At 34.6% G+C, this 22,358-nt stretch overlaps 1 protein-coding gene and 1 pseudogene across 1 annotated transcript; both read left to right on the forward strand.

Annotated features, from left to right (window-relative positions):
• Positions 1 to 12,044: 12,044 nt before the first annotated feature.
• Positions 12,045 to 19,622, forward strand: LOC127127193 (cytochrome P450 76T24-like; annotated as a pseudogene).
• Positions 19,623 to 21,264: 1,642 nt separating this feature from the next.
• On the forward strand, positions 21,265 to 22,358 carry LOC127130941 (cytochrome P450 76T24). Its single transcript, XM_051059891.1, has 3 exons — positions 21,265 to 21,306; positions 21,862 to 22,234; positions 22,324 to 22,358. Exons 1-3 carry the CDS (start codon positions 21,265 to 21,267, stop codon positions 22,356 to 22,358), a joined length of 450 nt encoding a protein of 149 aa, XP_050915848.1.

A 22,358-nucleotide genomic window follows, 5' to 3' on the forward strand; every position in this document is an offset into this window, starting at 1 on the left:
CTCCACGTTTGCCTTCTTGTGTGTGTTTTGGTTCGGATGCTGATGTAAGCCCAGTGATTGGCATTCAGGCTCCACGTTTGCCTTCTTGTGTGTGTTTTGGTTCGGATGCTGATGTAAGTCCAGTGATTGGCATTCAGGCTCCACGTTTGCCTTTGCCTGTGTTTGTTTGCGTGCGTGTTAGCCGAGCTACGAATGCTCTGATTCTCCTTCATCCAAAGGAGATACGTATGCATAGGATGCGACATCCTAGCGAGCATGTGTCGTTTCCCCAGTTCGAACTACTTTGACTCTGATGTCTATGCCTGATAGACTAAGTAGGCCCAGGATGCGGTATCCTGCCGAGTCAGTCTTGTTTGTTTCCTTGCGTCTCTTTCAGCCAGTATTTGTGTGTGTGTGTCTGAGCAGTGTTTTAGCAACCATATTCCTTCCTATTGTGCGTGGATCCCGTCGAGTACGACGGATGCGTAGGGGTGCTAATACCTTCCCTTCGCATAACCGACTCCCGATCCCATTCTCTTTGGTCGCGAGACCATGCTTTTTCCAGGTTTACTCTGAGCGTTTCCTTTCCCTCTTTTGGGATAAATAACGCACGGTGGCGGCTCTGTTGTTCTTGTTTTCCCGCCGGTTTTTCGCGTAATGCGACACATATGTATCATGAGGTCTCTTAGGGACCAAAATTTGTTTCTAGATATTGTTATTTAAGTCCATTCTGCTGAGTTGATACAAATATTTTAACCTTCACATCCTCCTCAGCTAGAGTGTCCTTAAATAGGGGCAGCTGTAAGACCCCAATTTTGATCCTAAGATCCCTCATGTTGGCTCATTATTTATATTGGCTTTGGTATCACACCTTGTCATCCTCCTTACCCTTTTTCATTGGGTTTGCATTGGGCGAGATCACCAAGCACATTTGATTGTATCATACTTTATTTTCTTTTTGTTTACTAACCAAAATACCAAAAATATGTCTCTATGTGTCTTTGTTCCTTTTGTAGATAGTGTATACATCCATTTGTCCCCTATCAAGCTCACAACTAGGGTTTCAGACCCTCAATAAAAGGAGATCAATCCAAAAATGGTCCATATTGGTTCTAAACATCATATATGGATCCCCATGTTCTCAATTTCTCAATTTGATCAAGAATTCATCAAGAGTTCGAAGCTTGTTTGCCTTGAAAGCCCTAATTCATTTGGGTATCTTGTGTGACTTCCTCAACAACTTTTCTTCACCAATTGATCAAAGATATTAAGGGATACTCCATTATAAATCATTCTTATGTATATATGATCCTCCATGAGTCCCAAAGATCAATAGAACTTCAAGTTTGCAAGTTGGTTCAAAGAAGTTGACCAGAAAAAGTCAACAGGTCAAAACTAGGGTTCCCTAGACCCTATCTCCTACAATTTCTGTCATATGAAACTGATTTGAAGAGAAAAATTACTCCTTATGACATTCCAAACAACTTTGATGTTGGCATCAAGATCTAATTTTGCTTGGAAAGTTATTTTTTATGGTGAAAGATTATATGTCATTTTGTTTGTGCCCTAGTTAGGAGGTCAACTTCCAAGGACCATAACTTGCTCAATTTTTATGATATGAAGGCTATCCAAGTTTCATGATCAATTTAAATATGTATTCTCTAATTTTTATTCTTTGATAAATGGAAAAATCTACATGCAAGGGCATGTGCCAATAGGAAACATTATAGGTCATTTTGGGCGATTACCATTGCACAAGCATTTTTCCTCAACTTCTAAAATCCATAACTACCTCATGCCAAATCCCAATCGTGTCAAATTTGTAACCAAATTTAAGAGGAATGAAATAGATACAACTTTGGTGAAGAACCCATTTTCATTTTAAGCTCATAGCAAAAGTTATTCAAGGTGAAAGAAGTGATCATTTGACTTGGTACTTAGAAAATTTTCAACCATGTTTGATTTCTCAAACTTCCACCTCAAAATTCATCATGATCCAAGCTCCAAATGGAAAATTGTTCAACATGAAAGTTGTTCCCCTTGATGTCACCTTTCTAAATCATACAAGATTACTTCATTTGGACACGAATTGAGGGAATTGCGCATGGATCCTTTGTTGGGTTTGTTTTGGCAACTTTTGCATTCAAATGATTAATTCTTTTTGCATGCTTCCATGTGATGACTTCAATATAAAATGTGCATGAATTGGAAGTGGATTGCATCATTGGTTGGGCCTAATTTAATGCCCGTGCACCCATGCACAAGATTGCTATTTTTGGCTAAATTTGAAATGGTGCAAAACTGGATTTCATAGCCTATAAATACAAATGCATTACTTCAAGAATAACACACACACCCTGCTCAAGCCTTGCCAAGCTAACTCAAAACCCTACTCAATAGAATTTCTTGAAGATTTCTTTGAAATCGACTTTGAATTTCACCTTCTGTTTTGGGATTCAAACTCCAAGGATTCATCGCCATTTCTATCTCAATTGGTCACCGCAAGCAAGAGGAGGAAGAACCAAGAGGATTCACATTGAGATCAAGCCAAATCATTGCTACCCGAAGGTGATTTTTCCAAACTTCAAGCCTTCGATTCACACTCAGTTCTCCACTATTCTCTTTGTTTATTGGTTATCTGAAGTCCTACCAATGTAGGCAACAAGATTGAGTTGCTTTGAGGTCGAATTGAAGCAACTCAGATCGTGTACCTCAAAATTCAATTCCTCATATCTCTTAATATATTTGGAATTGGATAAAATTGAGGTCAAATTCGAGCTCCTGAGCTTTTTCTCTTTAAAATAGTGTCCTTACTTTTTTTTCGTTTTCTGGATGGTTGAAGGTGGACCAGCCCGGTGAAGTCCACCAGAGAAGACAACCGAAGCTAGGGCTCCGGTGATGTATTGGCAAGGTTCCAACCATTTGATCTTGAGTCCACGTTCTAATCTTGACCGCTCCTTCTGATTACCATCCCTACGCACGTGTTGACTAAGGAACATAGTGGAAGATACGCGCTTGGCCATCAGATCTTCCACCTTAATTAATGAGGGAGATCTGATGGCCCTTGTTTTTTCTATTTTTCTTTTAATTCTGATTTTTCATTTAATCCATTTGTTTTGTTTAATTCATATTAATTTCATTTTTAATCCAAAAAATATAGTACTTTCACCAAAAATCTTTAAATATTTTCCTCTTTCATATTTTGAATTAAAATCATTTTTTGGATTAATTTTGATATTTTTCATGAATTAAATGATTTTTTACTTGTTTTAAATATTTTTAAAATACTTTTGATCTTCTAAAAATCATGGAAATTTTTGTCTAAGGTCCTTTAACCCTGTTTGACCTAGGATAAATCCCTTGGCCATTTATTTGGTGTTTTGAAGGGATTTGAGGTTTTGTCCATTTTAAAATGCATTTTAATCCATTTTTAATTTGATTTTTAATTGAATAAATGGATGAAAATTATGTTGAGCCATTGTTATGGTCTTGTGATGTTTGACTTTCTATTTGGCCTTGATCATGGTTGATTTGACTTTTGTTTGACCAATACTATTAGATTTAGGGGATTGATGAAATGTATATTTCATCTCCCAAAATGAATGGATAATATTGATCAGATGAAATTCCTCATGTGATCAATTTGGGTTTCTATTTACCCCTCCCTCTTCATCTTCATCCCTATTATTCCCCAATCCATCATTGACCAATGAAATCTCTTCATGTCTAATGCTAGTTGATTCATCAATGACCTTGTGTCATTTAAATCAATATGAGCCAGACACATAAAATAGAAAATTAATCCTGGTAGATTGAGTACCCCACCTTGGGGAAATATAGGCAAAAATTAGGGATTATGGCAAGTAACTACATTCGACTGGTCCTGATCGTTGAAGCAGTTTTGAGCGGTCATTTGGTTCTGATTCATCATTCTCAACCAAAGGTTAACACATTGGATTTTAAAGTGGGTAGGGAGAGTAGTAATCATTGTAATCAATGTAGCCATTTTCCATGTAAATTACCATTTTCAAACTTTGTAAAGATTCATGGAGTCTCGCCATTTGCGGACAACCATTCTATTAAATAAAGTTGAGTTGTTATCTAATTATTTCGTATTCTTATTTGTTTCTATTTTAAAATCAATTTTTTATGATGATAATTTTGAAATAAATGAATCAATGAATAATCATTTTTCTTAAAATAATAAGGTATTTACTTTAAGAATACTCGATTTCAAAAAGGAATGTCAACATCAATCTCAAGGACGGCAAGTCTTGATGTGTGAAGCATTTGTTTGGTGACTTTATCCTCCCCAACAGTTCGTCATTCATCTCCAGTATGGTTGATAAGTTTCTCCCCGAGTAATTTATCATCCCCAGTAGAGTTTGTGGGTGGTTTTTTCTTCCCCAACCAAGATGATGATTTGTCCCCTTAACAATTCATCTTTCCCCAGCTGAGACGTTCATGTTTTTTTGCATTTCCTAGTTTGTGACTTGTTGAATGAACTCTGGATTATCTTGGAACCTTTATTTGGTCTCCATATATCCAAAGCATTTATTTATGTTGCAAAGTCGTGACAATTTCTCCCCTGCGTAAGTTGGCAGATCCGACTGATATTGTTGTACCTTGGGATTGATTTATTTCTCAATCTCCAGGAAGAATCTGATGATTATTGAAGTTTTTGTGGTCTTTGATTTGTTCAGACAGATCATTGTGTCCCTAGTAGAGCGTCTGGTTCTCCTCACTCAGAGTTTTACCTCTTGTTGTGATTTGAAATCCGATTGGACTTCCACCTTTTAATAGAAGCTCTTCCCCTGGTAGTGCTTGGATCTGACCAGTATTGGTGGTCTCCCCTGTAAGGTTGTCTCCCATTTGATATGGTGGTGACTTAAAATTCCCCACAACATTGACTTATTAGGATCCTCAGTAGTTTGGATTTTTATATCCTTGATGATTTATCCCTAGCAGGTTCTTCAGCTGGTGCTCCATCTTATTGAGATTAGCCGAACACCTATTTTTGATGATTCAGAACTATGCTATTATATCCCTTGTGCTCGTTTGTTAGCATAATCATATACATGCTCATACATATACATACATAAAACACTGCATCAGATATTTCATTGAGAATTTTTATCGCCTTGATCTTTCTTCTGATCCCCTGCCTTGGTGATATTATTTCCCCATGCAGATTTGGTGTGTCTGTCCTCCTTCAATTGTAGAGCGTCATCCCCTTTAAGCAAAAAAAGTTTATCTTTTCTCCCATCCCCACTGAGTTATTTCCTCGTGGATGATTATTATTTCAGTTTCCTCCCCAGTTTATTACCTAGATGGAACCACTCCCCTTGAGCTATACCCTCGTTGAGGTGAGTCTTGTTTGACTGATTCTCTCTAGTTCTTACCTAGATAGATATTTTGGTCCCCGACAGTTTATTACCCAGTAACTAGTAATATTCTTCTTGGTGTTGAGTACTTTACCTGTGTTAATTTACCTAGTAACCGATAAAAGGTAATTTACTTCTTTGTTTTTCTCCAGCGGATTCGTTTTTTTCATTTCCACAACAAGTTTATCCTTGATATGTTCATCTTAACCGATGATAGATATTCTTACTTTGTGGTATTCTACCCAGTAAAAAGGTACTTGTAATTCCTACTTTCCCCACAAGAGTTCATCCTTGATATGTTCACTCTAATCGGTGATAGATACTCTCTCTCTTTGGTCTTCTACTCAATATCCGATAGTTGTAATTCCTATTTGTGGTATTCTACCCATTAAAAAAAGTAGTTGTAATTCCTACTTTCCACTGAAGAGTTCATCCTTGATATGTTCACTCTAATCGGTGACGGGTACTCTCTCTTCGGTCTTCTACCCAATATCCGGTAGTTTTAATTCATATTTGCGGTATTTTGCCTAGTAAATGGTAGATATAAATCATATTCTTCCCTCAGAGTTTATCCTTGATATGTTCACTTTAACCAGTGACGGATTCTCTCTTTCTTTGGTCTTCTATCTCCGCGAATAGTTGTAAACCCTATTTTCTCGGCAGTTTATCCTTGATATGTTCACTTTAATCAGTGACAAATATTCTTCCTTTGAGTTTATCCTTGATATGTTTATCTTAATCGGTGACGAATACTCTCTCTTTGTTCTTTTGCCTAGTAACAGGAAGTTGTAAATCTTATTTGATTTCCTTCCCCAGTAACCGGTAATGAATATGCCTCATTTTCTTTCTCAGCGAGTCATCCTTGATATGTTTACCCTAATCGGTAATGGATGTCCCTTTGTTCGAGTATATTATCTTCTTACCCAGTAACTGGTGGTAGATAATATATCTCTTTTACTCATGAGTTGAAGTCTTTCTTCCCCAGTTGAGTTGGATTTTGTATTTCTTTGGGAAATTGAATTCCCTTTTGCGTGAATATTCCAGCCTTGTTCTGATTTACGCATTTCCCCAGCGGGTGTTCCTTGTTGTATTAGTATTATCCTGATACATGCATATTTTCCTTTCTCCCCAGTCTGAGTCTTTCCATTGATTTATTTTCATGGAAAATCCCTTGTGTCTCTAGTAGTTTTCAAGTCGTAGCCTGGCCTACGCACCGCTTTTATCCCCATAGTCTTTGTCTCCCTAGTGAGTTTTCCTTATGGAATTCATCGTGCTCATGTGGACTTTCAATTTCTCCGGATTAGTTTCCTTTGTGGCAATATATTCCCCACAAAGATTCTTTTTGCATTTCATAACATATGTATCATGAGGTCTCTTAGGGACCAAAACTTGTTTCTAGATATTGTTATTTAAGTCCATTCTGCTGAGTTGATACAAATATTTTAACCTTCACATCCTCCTCAGCTAGAGTGTCCTTAAATAGGGGCAGCTGTAAGACCCCAATTTTGATCCTAAGATCCCTCATGTTGGCTCATTATTTATATTGGCTTTGGTATCACACCTTGTCATCCTCCTTACCCCTTTTCATTGGGTTTGCATTGGGCGAGATCACCAAGCACATTTGATTGTATCATACTTTATTTTCTTTTTGTTTACTAACCAAAATACCAAAAATATGTCTCTATGTGTCTTTGTTCCTTTTGTAGATAGTGTATACATCCATTTGTCCCCTATCAAGCTCACAACTAGGGTTTCAGACCCTCAATAAAAGGAGATCAATCCAAAAATGGTCCATATTGGTTCTAAACATCATATATGGATCCCCATGTTCTCAATTTCTCAATTTGATCAAGAATTCATCAAGAGTTCGAAGCTTGTTTGCCTTGAAAGCCCTAATTCATTTGGGTATCTTGTGTGACTTCCTCAACAACTTTTCTTCACCAATTGATCAAAGATATTAAGGGATACTCCATTATAAATCATTCTTATGTATATATGATCCTCCATGAGTCCCAAAGATCAATAGAACTTCAAGTTTGCAAGTTGGTTCAAAGAAGTTGACCAGAAAAAGTCAACAGGTCAAAACTAGGGTTCCCTAGACCCTATCTCCTACAATTTCTGTCATATGAAACTGATTTGAAGAGAAAAATTACTCCTTATGACATTCCAAACAACTTTGATGTTGGCATCAAGATCTAATTTTGCTTGGAAAGTTATTTTTTATGGTGAAAGATTATATGTCATTTTGTTTGTGCCCTAGTTAGGAGGTCAACTTCCAAGGACCATAACTTGCTCAATTTTTATGATATGAAGGCTATCCAAGTTTCATGATCAATTTAAATATGTATTCTCTAATTTTTATTCTTTGATAAATGGAAAAATCTACATGCAAGGGCATGTGCCAATAGGAAACATTATAGGTCATTTTGGGCGATTACCATTGCACAAGCATTTTTCCTCAACTTCTAAAATCCATAACTACCTCATGCCAAATCCCAATCGTGTCAAATTTGTAACCAAATTTAAGAGGAATGAAATAGATACAACTTTGGTGAAGAACCCATTTTCATTTTAAGCTCATAGCAAAAGTTATTCAAGGTGAAAGAAGTGATCATTTGACTTGGTACTTAGAAAATTTTCAACCATGTTTGATTTCTCAAACTTCCACCTCAAAATTCATCATGATCCAAGCTCCAAATGGAAAATTGTTCAACATGAAAGTTGTTCCCCTTGATGTCACCTTTCTAAATCATACAAGATTACTTCATTTGGACACGAATTGAGGGAATTGCGCATGGATCCTTTGTTGGGTTTGTTTTGGCAACTTTTGCATTCAAATGATTAATTCTTTTTGCATGCTTCCATGTGATGACTTCAATATAAAATGTGCATGAATTGGAAGTGGATTGCATCATTGGTTGGGCCTAATTTAATGCCCGTGCACCCATGCACAAGATTGCTATTTTTGGCTAAATTTGAAATGGTGCAAAACTGGATTTCATAGCCTATAAATACAAATGCATTACTTCAAGAATAACACACACACCCTGCTCAAGCCTTGCCAAGCTAACTCAAAACCCTACTCAATAGAATTTCTTGAAGATTTCTTTGAAATCGACTTTGAATTTCACCTTCTGTTTTGGGATTCAAACTCCAAGGATTCATCGCCATTTCTATCTCAATTGGTCACCGCAAGCAAGAGGAGGAAGAACCAAGAGGATTCACATTGAGATCAAGCCAAATCATTGCTACCCGAAGGTGATTTTTCCAAACTTCAAGCCTTCGATTCACACTCAGTTCTCCACTATTCTCTTTGTTTATTGGTTATCTGAAGTCCTACCAATGTAGGCAACAAGATTGAGTTGCTTTGAGGTCGAATTGAAGCAACTCAGATCGTGTACCTCAAAATTCAATTCCTCATATCTCTTAATATATTTGGAATTGGATAAAATTGAGGTCAAATTCGAGCTCCTGAGCTTTTTCTCTTTAAAATAGTGTCCTTACTTTTTTTTCGTTTTCTGGATGGTTGAAGGTGGACCAGCCCGGTGAAGTCCACCAGAGAAGACAACCGAAGCTAGGGCTCCGGTGATGTATTGGCAAGGTTCCAACCATTTGATCTTGAGTCCACGTTCTAATCTTGACCGCTCCTTCTGATTACCATCCCTACGCACGTGTTGACTAAGGAACATAGTGGAAGATACGCGCTTGGCCATCAGATCTTCCACCTTAATTAATGAGGGAGATCTGATGGCCCTTGTTTTTTCTATTTTTCTTTTTAATTCTGATTTTTCATTTAATCCATTTGTTTTGTTTAATTCATATTAATTTCATTTTTAATCCAAAAAATATAGTACTTTCACCAAAAATCTTTAAATATTTTCCTCTTTCATATTTTGAATTAAAATCATTTTTTGGATTAATTTTGATATTTTTCATGAATTAAATGATTTTTTACTTGTTTTAAATATTTTTAAAATACTTTTGATCTTCTAAAAATCATGGAAATTTTTGTCTAAGGTCCTTTAACCCTGTTTGACCTAGGATAAATCCCTTGGCCATTTATTTGGTGTTTTGAAGGGATTTGAGGTTTTGTCCATTTTAAAATGCATTTTAATCCATTTTTAATTTGATTTTTAATTGAATAAATGGATGAAAATTATGTTGAGCCATTGTTATGGTCTTGTGATGTTTGACTTTCTATTTGGCCTTGATCATGGTTGATTTGACTTTTGTTTGACCAATACTATTAGATTTAGGGGATTGATGAAATGTATATTTCATCTCCCAAAATGAATGGATAATATTGATCAGATGAAATTCCTCATGTGATCAATTTGGGTTTCTATTTACCCCTCCCTCTTCATCTTCATCCCTATTATTCCCCAATCCATCATTGACCAATGAAATCTCTTCATGTCTAATGCTAGTTGATTCATCAATGACCTTGTGTCATTTAAATCAATATGAGCCAGACTGAGATAGGTCCTCCCCCATTTCTTTTAGTGTGTGGTATGCTTTAGGAGTTTAGATCCTTGTACCAAATCTCTAACATGCATTAACACCTATATTTTTATTGCTCGACCTCAGATAGTTGTGACTTCTATATAAGTCCAATTACGATTGCTTAACATAGAGCTAAACTTGATCAACAAGGCATAACGTTCTAGTAAGTGAGATTGTAAGTCTCCCATTCTTCATAGTATTGTGTGAAGAGTTGACCTTTTTTCCTTTCATGAGAGCTAGTGGCATGCTTGTTGAGTTATCCAAGTTGGAGCCCTTCTCATGAATGATGTCTTGTTTTAAGGATTCATACTTGTGAATGAATGGTTGAGTATTCTCCAAAGAATGACTTAATCAATTAAAACTCTTCACTAACATTTGACTAACACTTTATTAATTTTGCTTTACTTTCAAGTCATTTACTTAATGCAATTTAAATTTCAATACATTTATCATTCATCTGCCACTTACATTTCATGCAATTTGTTTATGTTTCAGTCCTTTTTACTTTGCTCACTTGAGACATATCTTGTGATTGTATATACATTGTTTTTTTGTGGTCTTAGGACCTTAAAATACCTAGTAAGAACAAAAACCCTGAAAAATTTGTTGGTGGACTGTTGGACTTGATCTGAACTTTTGGACTTAGGATAAGCAACTTCCCTGTGCTTCGAGGACTTGGCCAATGCCACTATATGAGACTGAGTTATCCTTGCCTGTACCTTTCATCTGATGCAAGAGCCTTGATTGACTTTGACTCATCTTTCACTTTGACTTTGTGTTTACTTGTTATACTTTTATTATTGTTGATGTCTGATGTTTGTTCTAAGTTGGCCAAGGGATATACTTTCATCCGATGCATTGAAAGAAATTGAAGACTTCTAGCTATTGCATTGCTTACTTGGATATTCTGGCTATCTTTATTTGATGCCATGATCTTCATTTGGTTTGCTTGGATATTGCTTATGCTTGTTTCTTGCTAAAGTGCAAGGGAAAATGGGTTTATATATGACATTCTTGTGTGTTGGATTGCATCCCATTGGTCAAATCTTTTCAACCCTTAACTTTTAATTTTTTTTGTCTAGGATAGTCCCTTCATCTCCTCCCACTTCTTAAATTTCAAAATCTTTCCCTCTATTTAAAAAAAAAAACTTTCTTTGTTTGTGTTTTCTAACTCAGACATGTTTTAATAATTAGAAACTTTAGCCTTATGCCAATGAATTTTCAAATCTTTTCTTAATCAAACTTGTGAATAAATTTAATCATATTGACTTCAATTTCAAAAAGACAAAAAGAACTAACAGCCCCATTCATAACTTTGGCATTTTATGCCTCTTCTTGATTAAACTTTTGTTAAAATCAATTCACCAACTTCCTTTAAATTTTTTACCATGAACTACGGGGTTTTGATCCCTTATTTTTATGTTGGTACGTAGGCATAAGACCGAAGGTCTTGTCAAACACAAAAATATAATTAATGAATTCTTTTCTCATCCCTCCACTCTATATTTTTATCAAACATCATTTAGACCAAATCACTTGCACATAAAAAAGGGTTCCCTAGAAGTACCTAGGACACTTTGGGTGCTAACACCTTCCCTCTGTGTAACCAACCCCCTTACCTGTAATCTCTGGCATTTTATCATTTTTAATTTGAAAAATTCTTATCTTTGGGTTTTATTCGTAATTTTGCCATTTTCCTTTGGAAACAATAAAAGCGTGATGGTGACTCTGATTTTATTTACGTCAAGTTTATCCATAGCTTCATGGTCATGAATTTACCGATACAGGAACCTTTTCCACCATTTAAGGTGATCAATGAAGTTGGATACCTATGAAAGATCCTTGCCACCCTTTGAGGTGATAAAAAACATTAGATCCCCAAAAAGGGAGCCTCTTCTCCCCTTGAGGAGATCAATGAAGTTGGGTTTCTACGAGGGATCATTGTCACCCATTGAGGCGATAAAAATGTTGAATCCCCATAGAGAGAGCATTTCGACGCGTAGATGTTATCAATGAATTTGGATCCCTACGGGGGATCCTTGCCACCCTTTGAGACGATACAAAATGTTAGATCCTCATAGAGGGATCCTTGCCACCCTTTGAGGCAATAAAAAACGTTGGGTCCCTATATGAGATCCTTGTCGTCGTTTGAGACGCTTAATACACTAGAGGAACCATTCTTATCTTCATTCTTAGAAATCAAAATTCCACAAAACTTCCACCAGGGCCACGCCCACTTCCCGTAATTGGTAACATCTTAGAACTTGGCAAAAACCCACACAAATCTCTAACAAATCTATCTAAAATCTATGGACCAATCATGACACTAAAATTAGGAAAAAAAACAACCATAGTAATCTCATCCCCTCAAGTAGCCAAACAAGTCTTACTAGAAAATTCACAAATCTTCTCTAATAGAACTATTCCACATGCTGGATATGCACTTGATCATAACAAATTCTCACCTGCGTGGCTTCCAACATTAGATTTGTGGAAGAAAATAAGGAAAGTTTGCGCCACAAAAGTATTTTCTAAAAAAATGCTTGATTCAACAAAAGTTTTACGCCAACAAAAATTGCAAGAATTATTGAATTATGTGATAGAAAAAAGCAAGAAAGGTGAGGCTTTTGATATTGGTGAGGCTGTTTTTACAACTGTCCTTAATTCAATTTCAAATACTTTGTTCTCTATGGATTTGGCTCACTCAATACATGGCCAAGAGTCTCAAGGATTTAAGAAAATTATTTGGGGTATCATGGAAGAAAGTGGGAAACCTAATGTATCAGATTTCTTTCCTATTCTTCGTCCCTTAGATCTACAAAGTGTGTATGCAAATCTCACCAATTATTTGAAGAAGTTATATGAGATTTTTGATGATATTATTGAAGAAAGAATTAATTCAAGATTTACCAAAGCTGATTCTGAGGATGTTTGCAATGATGTGTTGGATTCACTTCTTAAAAGCAACAATATTGGAGAAACCAAGTTGGAATTAAGTCGCAGTGAGATGGTGCATCTGTTTATGGTTAGTGTTGCTTTTCAAATAATTCATTTTCATCAATTATTAGGGTTTAAATTTTATAGGTTGTTTATTTAAAAGAAAAGTTAGTGAATAAATCTATAATAATCACTAGACTTTACACTAATAAAATTCAAAGTATAAACACAAATTTCGATGGTAGTGATAAATTTAAATCTCTCACGATGAATCTGACTCATCGAATTAACAACAAGCCCGTCCTGTCCTATATTTTAATGCGGATCGGATTGTATAAAACTTTAAAAAATATGACCTTATTTCTTTGGTACAATTCACCGGATCTATATTTTTTTATGGATTGGGATTGATCGGCCAAGCGGGCATCGACCTAATCAATTAAAAGAATTTAAAAAATATGTTTAGTTAATTTTAGAAAAAAAATATATTGAGTTAAGATGGCATAAATGTGTTTTCAAATGAAAAAGAGAAGTTAAAGATGAAGAAAATATGTTTTTGAAAATGATGTGATCAAAGAAATAAGTGTGAGATGAATAGACAATTGATAAGTATCAGAGATAATATTCAAATACTCTCTACTTTTACCTAAATAAACGATGGTGTGATATTCATATAGATGAATGTTAGATTGATGAATATTTTAAACATTAATTTTATGATTAATCTCTACTTCTACTAAAACTAATAATATTAAAATATGGATCGGACGGCTTTCTAGAGCCGCATAATCATTAGAAATTGGATCCGCCTCATTTTTTTATTTTTTGTAATCTATTAAACAATCGGATCGATCCACTTTAACTCATTTATATGTTTTAGTCCATTAGAATAAAATGGATTAGATCGAATCAGCCCTTTTAACAATTATAATTTAACTAACAATATTGACTTTTGTCAATTCTTGAAAACACTAGCATAAAAGAATTATAAGACTTTAAAAATATTTAGTAGAAAATATATATATTGAAAAAGGAAGAGTTTGAATGATGATTTTATTATATTATACTTATTCATTATGACTATTATTATTATTATAAATTTAAAAGTTTGATTTCAACTTTAATCTCTCTCTATTTCCATATTCTTTTAGTTTTAATTCCCCATTATAAAATTCAGGATTTTAGTCTTTCGTTTTATTTTTGTTTGAAATTTTAATATTTCTTTGAATTTGAGATCAAATTTTAATGACAAGACAATCAACTTAATATCACTGCCACATTTGTAATAATTTTTTCTGTACCATTTTTTATTATCTTTTATTTGATAATTTATAATTAATTTAATTTTATTAATAATATAAATTATTATATTTATTAAAAAACTTTAAAAAAAATTATATTACTATAAATTTTTAATGAATTATCTTTAGAATATTTTTTAAATAGATAACAGTTTTTAAAATATTTGAAGAATTAATTAGTTGTAAAATTATAAAAACAAAAATCTGGTTCAAAGGGAAATCAAACCTAGGCTGAGGGAGATATGGTGGTTGCCATCATGGCTCCTACAGGACATAATATAGAAAGTGATGGATGAAAGACTCAAACCAAACTTTATAAAATAAAGATTCCAAGTGGTCCATTCCCGATGTCTCAAATTTTGTTTCTAGAGTTTTATAAATAAAGTTGAATTAGGAGACTAAGAGATATTTGAATAAACTGTGTGTCTTGAAAAGCACTACAGAGACTTTATTTTATAGAGAGATTATAATTACTTACATGATATAGTTGATGTGGGACTATTCGATATACAAATATTCTTAATATTATATTTACAAATATCAACACTCCCCCTCAAGCTTGAGCATATAAGTCAAATGCACCAAGCTTGTTACATATATAATTAGTTCTAGGGCTTCGCAGAGATTTTGTAAACACGTATGCCAATTGATCATTAGAGTTGATAAAGTTTGTGACGATGTCACCTGATTCGATTTTCTCTCTGACAAAGTGATAGTTTATCTCAATATGTTTGGTCCTCTCATGGAAGACTGGATTTGAAGCAATGCGCAATGCAGCTTGATTATCACAAATAAGTGTCATTGGTCTTGCTTCTTCAATTTGAAGTTCCTTGAGCAACTGTTTTAACCAAATAAGTTCACATGTTGTCATTGCCATGACCCTATACTCTGCCTCGACGCTTGATCTTGAAACTACGTTTTGTTTCTTACTTTTCCAGGATATAAGTTTTCCTCCAACAAGTACACAATACCCAGAGGTGGATCGTCTATCAATGGGTAACCCTGCCCAATCAACATCGGAGTATCCAACTATCTGAGTATGTCCTTTATTTTCATACACTAGACCTTTTCCTGGAGCACGTTTGATGTATCTCAGAATCCGGATAACAGCATCCATGTGTTCCTGACAAGGGGAGTTTAAGAACTGACTTACCACACTAACTGCAAAAGAAATGTCTGGACGAGTGACTGTGAGATAATTCAACTTTCCAACCATTCTTCTATACCTTCCTGAGTCAGATAGAGGCTCCCCCTGATTGGATAGTAGTTTGACACCTGGATCCATAGGAGTATCAGCTGGTTTAGCATTCAACAAACTTGTTTATTCCAAAATATCCATAGCATATTTCCGTTGAGAAATCACCAAACCATCTATAGATTGGGCTACCTCAATACCCAAGAAATAACGAAGTTTACCAAGATCTTTTGTCTGAAATTGATTTGAGAGATGTTGCTTTAACTGGAGTATACCCTGTTGATCACTACCAGTTATGACAATATCATCTACATACACAATAAGATAAATACACCCTTGGGCTGAGTGACGATAAAAAACAGAATGGTCAGCTTCACTACGGACCATACCAAACTGTTGTACTATAGTGTTGAATCTGCCGAACCAAACTCTCGGAGATTGCTTAAGACCATAAAGAGACATGTGTAACCTACACACCATATTCGATGACTCCCCTTGAGCAACAAATCCAGGTGGTTGCTCCATATATACTTCCTCTTCAAGATCACCATGTAAAAAAACATTTTTGATGTCAAGTTGATGAAGATGCCAATGTCGAATGGCTGCAATGGCTAGAAGAAGTCTAACAGATGCCATCTTGGCTACATGCGAGAAGGTATCACTATAATCCAATCCAAAAATCTGAGTGTATCCTTTGGCTACCAAGCGAGCTTTAAATCGATCAATCTTACCATCTGGACCAACCTTCAATGTATAAAGCCAACGACAACCAACTAAATATTTCCCATGGGGTAGAGGAACCAGTTCCCAGGTACCACTGCTTTGAAGAGCACACATTTCATCAATCATTGCTCGCCTCCACTCAGGGTGAGACAATGCTTCACATGGAGTTTTAGGAATAGAAACAGAAGACAAAGAAGACAAACAAGTATACTGCAAAGGGGAAAGACAATGATAACATAAATCAATATAATGTGGAGAAGGATTTCGTGTTTGACATATACCTTTTCGAAGGGCAATCGGAAGATCAGACTCAGGTTGCAGGATCAGATCCGGTAATGGCGGAGGCGTCGGAGGAGAGTCTGCAATGCCCTCAAGGACAGGTATGACCTCAGGGATAGGGATGACAGGCGTTGGGTGATGATGTTGATATGTTTGAAGTGGTCGAGAAGTGGGTGGGTCAGGAGCCCTAGACTGATTGGGGACATTAATAACTACCGGAAAAGGTGTGGGTGTACTTTCTTGAATGGGTTCTGGAGTTACGTGACTGGACTCGAAATATGGAACCGACTCGAAGAAGGTAACATCGGTCGATACTAGGTATCATTGTAGAGTATGTGAATAACAATGATAACCTTTTTGGGATCGATGATAACCAAGAAAGACACACTTTAGTGATCGAGCTGAGAGTTTATGAAGACCAGGAGAGAGATTGTGTACAAAACATGTGGACCCGAAGACTCGGGGAGGAATTGGGTGAAGTGGGGAATTGGGAAAAAGGATTGAATGAGGGATTTTATTGTTAAGGACAAATGAGGGCATGCGATTTATAAGATAACATGTCGTTAGCACAACATCCCCCCAAAACCGAAGTGGAACATTACCATGGAGAAGTAGGGTCCGAGTGGTTTCTACAAGATGCCGATTTTTACATTCGGCTACCCCGTTTTGTTGAGGTGTGTGAGGGCAAGATGTTTGATGGAGAATACCATTGTGTGACATGAAATTTTGAAATTGTTGGGATAAATATTCACGAGCATTGTCACTTCTTAAGATACGGATAGACACACCAAATTGAGTTTTTATTTCTTGATAAAATTGTTCAAAAATAGAAAATAATTCAGATCTATTCTTCATTAAGAATAACCACGTGCAACGTGAAAAATCATTAATAAAGGTGACAAAATACCTAGACTCAAGAGTAGAGACAGTACGCGAGGGACCCCAAACATCGGTGTGAACTAAAGCAAAAGGGGACGAAGCTCGTTTATTGACTCGATTGGGAAACTGACTACGAGTGTGTTTCCCTAGCTGACACGACTCACAATGTAAATTAGATACCTTTGATAAATTTGGCACCAACTTATGTAGTTTGGAAAGACTGAGATGACCTAACTGAGCATGGATAGTGAGTGGAGAATCTTTGGCTGAGCATGTCTGAGATGACACTGAGAGGTAATAAAGGCCTTGAGACTCACATCCGACACCAATCGTCCGTCCCGAACTCCGATCCTGTAGGGTAACATTATTATTAGTGAAGGTGACACTACAATCAAGAGAACGAGTTAAACAACTGACTGAAAGTAAATTAAATGGACAATTAGGTACATAGAGGACAAGTAACCGAGAGAGAAGGTAGAATTCAAACAGTACCAATCCCTTCGGATCAGGTTTGAGAACCATTGGCAGAAGTTATAGTAGGTAAGAAACCGGATGTAGAGAGGGAAGAGAAAAGATTTTTATTACCGGTAACATGATCAGACGCACCAGAATCAAGGACCCAAGATCCAAGAGAAGATGATTGAGAGAGACAAGCAGATGAATTACCAGTGTGTGCTACCGAAGCAGTAGAATCTAAGTTCTGATAATTCTGATACCACCTGAGGAAATCATCGTAGTTTGGCGTAAAGTTATGAGGAGTATCCATGAGTATCGGATCTGAAACAATTGCCCCATGGAGAGTGGAGTTGTGGAAAAATTGTCGGGATCGACCGTCGGACGTGTTGCCACGTGCGGAGGTTTCTGCCGATGAAAAGTGGGGAACGACTGGATCGGAAGAGACGCTTCTGCTGGTAGGTTACCGGAGAATTTTGAAAAGTGAGAAGCAAACCAAAGTGATGACACGGTTTGTAAAAAATTCTCACCGGAAGACAGTGGGTCAACCGGGTAAAGTACGGCGAAGAAAGAATTGTCTCTTAGCAGGCTCTAGATACCATGCTAAATTAGGAGACTAAGAGACATTTGAATAAACCGTGTGTCTTGAAAAGCACTAAGGAGACTTTATTTTATAGAGATATTATAACTAATTACATGATATAGTCGATGTGGGACTATTCGATATACAAATATTCTTAATATTATATTTATAAATATCAACATAATTCTTCAAATAATTTAAAAGATGATATATAATTAAAAAAATATTAAAAATATTAAAAACTCATACAAAGTCATGGTAGTTTAATTTTCTATATTTTATTTTATTTTATTTTATAATAAGTATAATAATTTATATTATTAATAGAACAAAATTAATTATAAATTATTAAATAAAAAAGTATAATAAATGATATAAAAAATTATTGTAAATGTGACAATGATATATCATCAAGTTGATTGTCAAGTCATTAAAATTTGACCTCAAATTAATAGACGGATTAAATTTTTGAAAGAAATAAAATGATGGGATCAAAATTTTGAATTTTAAAATGGAGAAGAAAATGCAAAAGGATAAAAAATAGTAAATGTGATTAATAAGATACAAATAAAATAAATAAGTAAGTAATAATATATATTTTTAGAACTTAATTGATATACACTGATAGTGTAAAGAGTTTTTACACCGTCAGTTAATCACAACCACTAATTTATTTAAAAATTTTGACTTTTATTTTAAACATTTAAAAAGTAATACAGACGGATGATTATGATGCATTGACAGTGTGAATTTTTTTACACTGACAGTGTATAATAATTAATCTCTTATTTTTATGTTTAATAATGAAAGTGACAATTGATACAATCATAAAGTTATGTTACAACACTATTCCTCAGTATTATTTTTTTCAACATCAGTGCAAATTTAATTGCATGTCGAAATACTATTTTGTTAGGATTTATTTGTTGCTGGGATCGACACAACATCAGGCACAATCGAATGGATTATGACAGAGTTATTACGAAATCCTGAAAAATTAACAAAAGCAAAAAAAGAGTTATGTCAAGAAATTGGTAAAGCTGAAACAATTGAAGAATCACATATTTTCAAGTTACCTTTCTTACAAGCAGTTGTGAAGGAAACTCTTCGTTTGCATCCACCTGCTCCATTATTGCTACCCCATAAATGTGATGAAATTGTGAATATATTAAGCTTCAATGTGCCAAAAAATGCACAAGTGTTAGTCAATATATGGGCCATGGGAAGAGATTCAACAATTTGGGAAAATCCAAATATGTTCATACCTGAAAGATTTTTGGAGTCTGACACTAATTATAAGGGAAATAGTTTTCAGCTTATACCATTTGGGGCAAGCAAAAGAATTTGTCCAGGATTACCTTTGGCTCACAGGGTTGTGCATTTAATGGTGGCATCCCTTTTACGCAACTTTGAATGAAAACTTATTGACGGGCTAAAGCGAGAGGATATGAATATGGAGGAGAAATTTGGGTTAACCTTAAAGATGGATCAATCTCTACGAGTTCAAGTTGATACGTCACCAACTTAATTAGGTTGATATATTTATAAGAAAAAATAAAGACATAAGTAATATATGTCAATTATGTAACTCTTGCAGTCGCAATCGTGTATGCGGTTGCAGCTGCAACGTAAAATACATATGTGGTTGGTGCGACGACCAAGTATGGTGGTGGCGATGTTGTTTAGGCGTAATAAATTGTTACTATTGTATCTGTTATTGCAAATTTCTAAAAGCTTTAATATTAAACTTATGCTACAATTTGATTTTTGAGCGTCAATTTGAAAAAGTTAAGACTAAAGTAAACATACACTAAATCACTACTGATGCATGCATAAAATAGAGTTCATCCTTGAATTTGAAAAGGTGCAAGAAACACATGACTTTTATTTTAAAAAATCATTTTCAAGATCAATAAATCACTTTGTCCAATAGTTCCTTTTTGTTAGATATTAACTTGAAAAAAATGAATTTGAGATTTCTAAATGACTCATACCATAAAATGTCAGATTAGAGACAGTACATACCTCATATTAGACATCAACTTAAGAGACCTCACAATTTCGAAGATTGATTCAATATTGACACAACAAACTCTCACATAAGACATCTTAAAACATTATACTCTCTCCGCCCCACAATGAGTGATCCAGTTGACCATTTCACATAAATTAAAAAAAATGAATAAATGAAAGGTAGAGAATGATATTTTTATTAAACTACATTTATCATGTATTGGAAATGATGAAAATAATATTAATTATAGGGTAAAAATAAAAAATATATATATTTAAAATTGAAATGGATCTTTCATTTTGGAACACTCATTTATTCCAAATGGACCACTCATTGTGGGACGCAAGGAGTACCAAATACAAATTGCCAACTCACAAGAAACAAAAGCTCACTATCAACGTCATCTAGGTCAACAATCCGTTTACCCTTAAAACAATTATCCCTAGTAAATTTATCACTTTAAGTAAAGTTCCTAGAGAAAATCAGAACATAAGAAGGGGTCCAACTCTTAAAAAACAAAGGAGGACTTCAGCAATAGCAGAAGAGAAATAAGAGAAACACAAATGATAATGAGACAATAATCAGTCTTATCGAGATTTAAAAATTTGAAACTAATAATAGTATAATTTTTTTAAAGATATTATTATAAATATTTAATAGTATAATTGTTAGTATAATTATTAATAAATATTTTAAAATTTAAAATTTGAATTTTAAAAATGTAAATATAATTTTTTACAATGGTATACTTTTCATTTACACAAAGTCACATATCATAAAACTATTCAATTACTCGTAATTCTTAAAAAATGAAATTGTTTATTTATTAATGTTAGTGGATTTGGATGACTTAATTACTTTTTATATTTATCCATTTTTTTATTCCTTAATATTTAAAATAATTTTAAAAATTAATGTGTGTATTTGCATTAAAAAGTACATTTTATAACTTGATTATAATATATTTTTCATCGCGTCTAGAAATTTACATAGTCACCATTATCCTTTATTAATTCATAAAGAATAGGAAAATAATGATAAAATCTAAAGCTAAGGATGAAACATGGAATTTGAGAGTCAGTTAAGCAAATGAAAGGTGTTAGGCACCCCTCACTTAATGGAAGTCTTCCCTAATTCTAGGTTTAATATGTTATCTATGGGATATTGTTTTAATACTATCTACTACTTGTCTAATGGTAACCTTACAGGGGATTATTTTATTATTACTTACAAGTAAATTGAGTTATCAATAAAACAAAATTTAATCATGAAAGAGAATAAAGAAAATGTTTTTTCTATTGTACTAGTCAGAATAATACAACTCTGCGTTTACGTACCTCAAATAGTATAAGGAATCAGAGTACCGTCATTATTTTAGAAAATGTTTGTGTGTTTGTAGTTTTTATTTTTGAAAAAGTTCCCAATGAATCGGGGTGGAGAAAAGTTTGATAAAAGTGTCTCAACGCACAAGGACAGAAGACATGAGGTTGAAATGTGTTGAAAGTTGATTTTAATTGATTGATAAGGTGTGACACCAACAAATCAACTAAATGTGGAGAGAGAGAGAGAGAGAGAGAGAGAGATGTAACTTTTAGTTTGAATATAATAACTTGACAAAATATATTTTTAAGTTACATTTCTTACAAGCAGCCGTGAAGGAAACTCTTCGTTTGCATCCACCTGCTCCATTATTGCTACCCCATAAATGTGATAAAATTGTGAATATATTAGACTTCAATGTGCCCAAAAATGCAAAAGTGTTAGTCAATGTATGGGCCATGGGAAGAGAATCAACAAATTGGGAAAATCCAAATATGTTCATACCTAAAGGATTTTTGGAGTGTGACAATAATTTTAAGGGTAATAGTTTTGAGCTTATAACATTTGGGGCAAGCAAAAGAATTTTCCCAGGATTGCCTTTGGCTCACAGGGCTATGCATTTAATGGTGGAATCCCTTGTACGCAACTTTGAATGGAAATTTGTTGATGAGCTAAAGCCAGAGGGTATGAATATGGAGGAGAAATATGGTGGATATATTTATAAGAAAAAATAAAGGCATAAGTAATATTTGTCACTTATATTACTGTTGCAGTCGCAATCGCAAATGCGGTTGCAGCTGCAACGTAA

The sequence above is a fragment of the Lathyrus oleraceus genome, chromosome 3 (assembly GCF_024323335.1).
Source record: "Lathyrus oleraceus cultivar Zhongwan6 chromosome 3, CAAS_Psat_ZW6_1.0, whole genome shotgun sequence".
Taxonomy (NCBI): domain Eukaryota; kingdom Viridiplantae; phylum Streptophyta; class Magnoliopsida; order Fabales; family Fabaceae; genus Lathyrus; species Lathyrus oleraceus.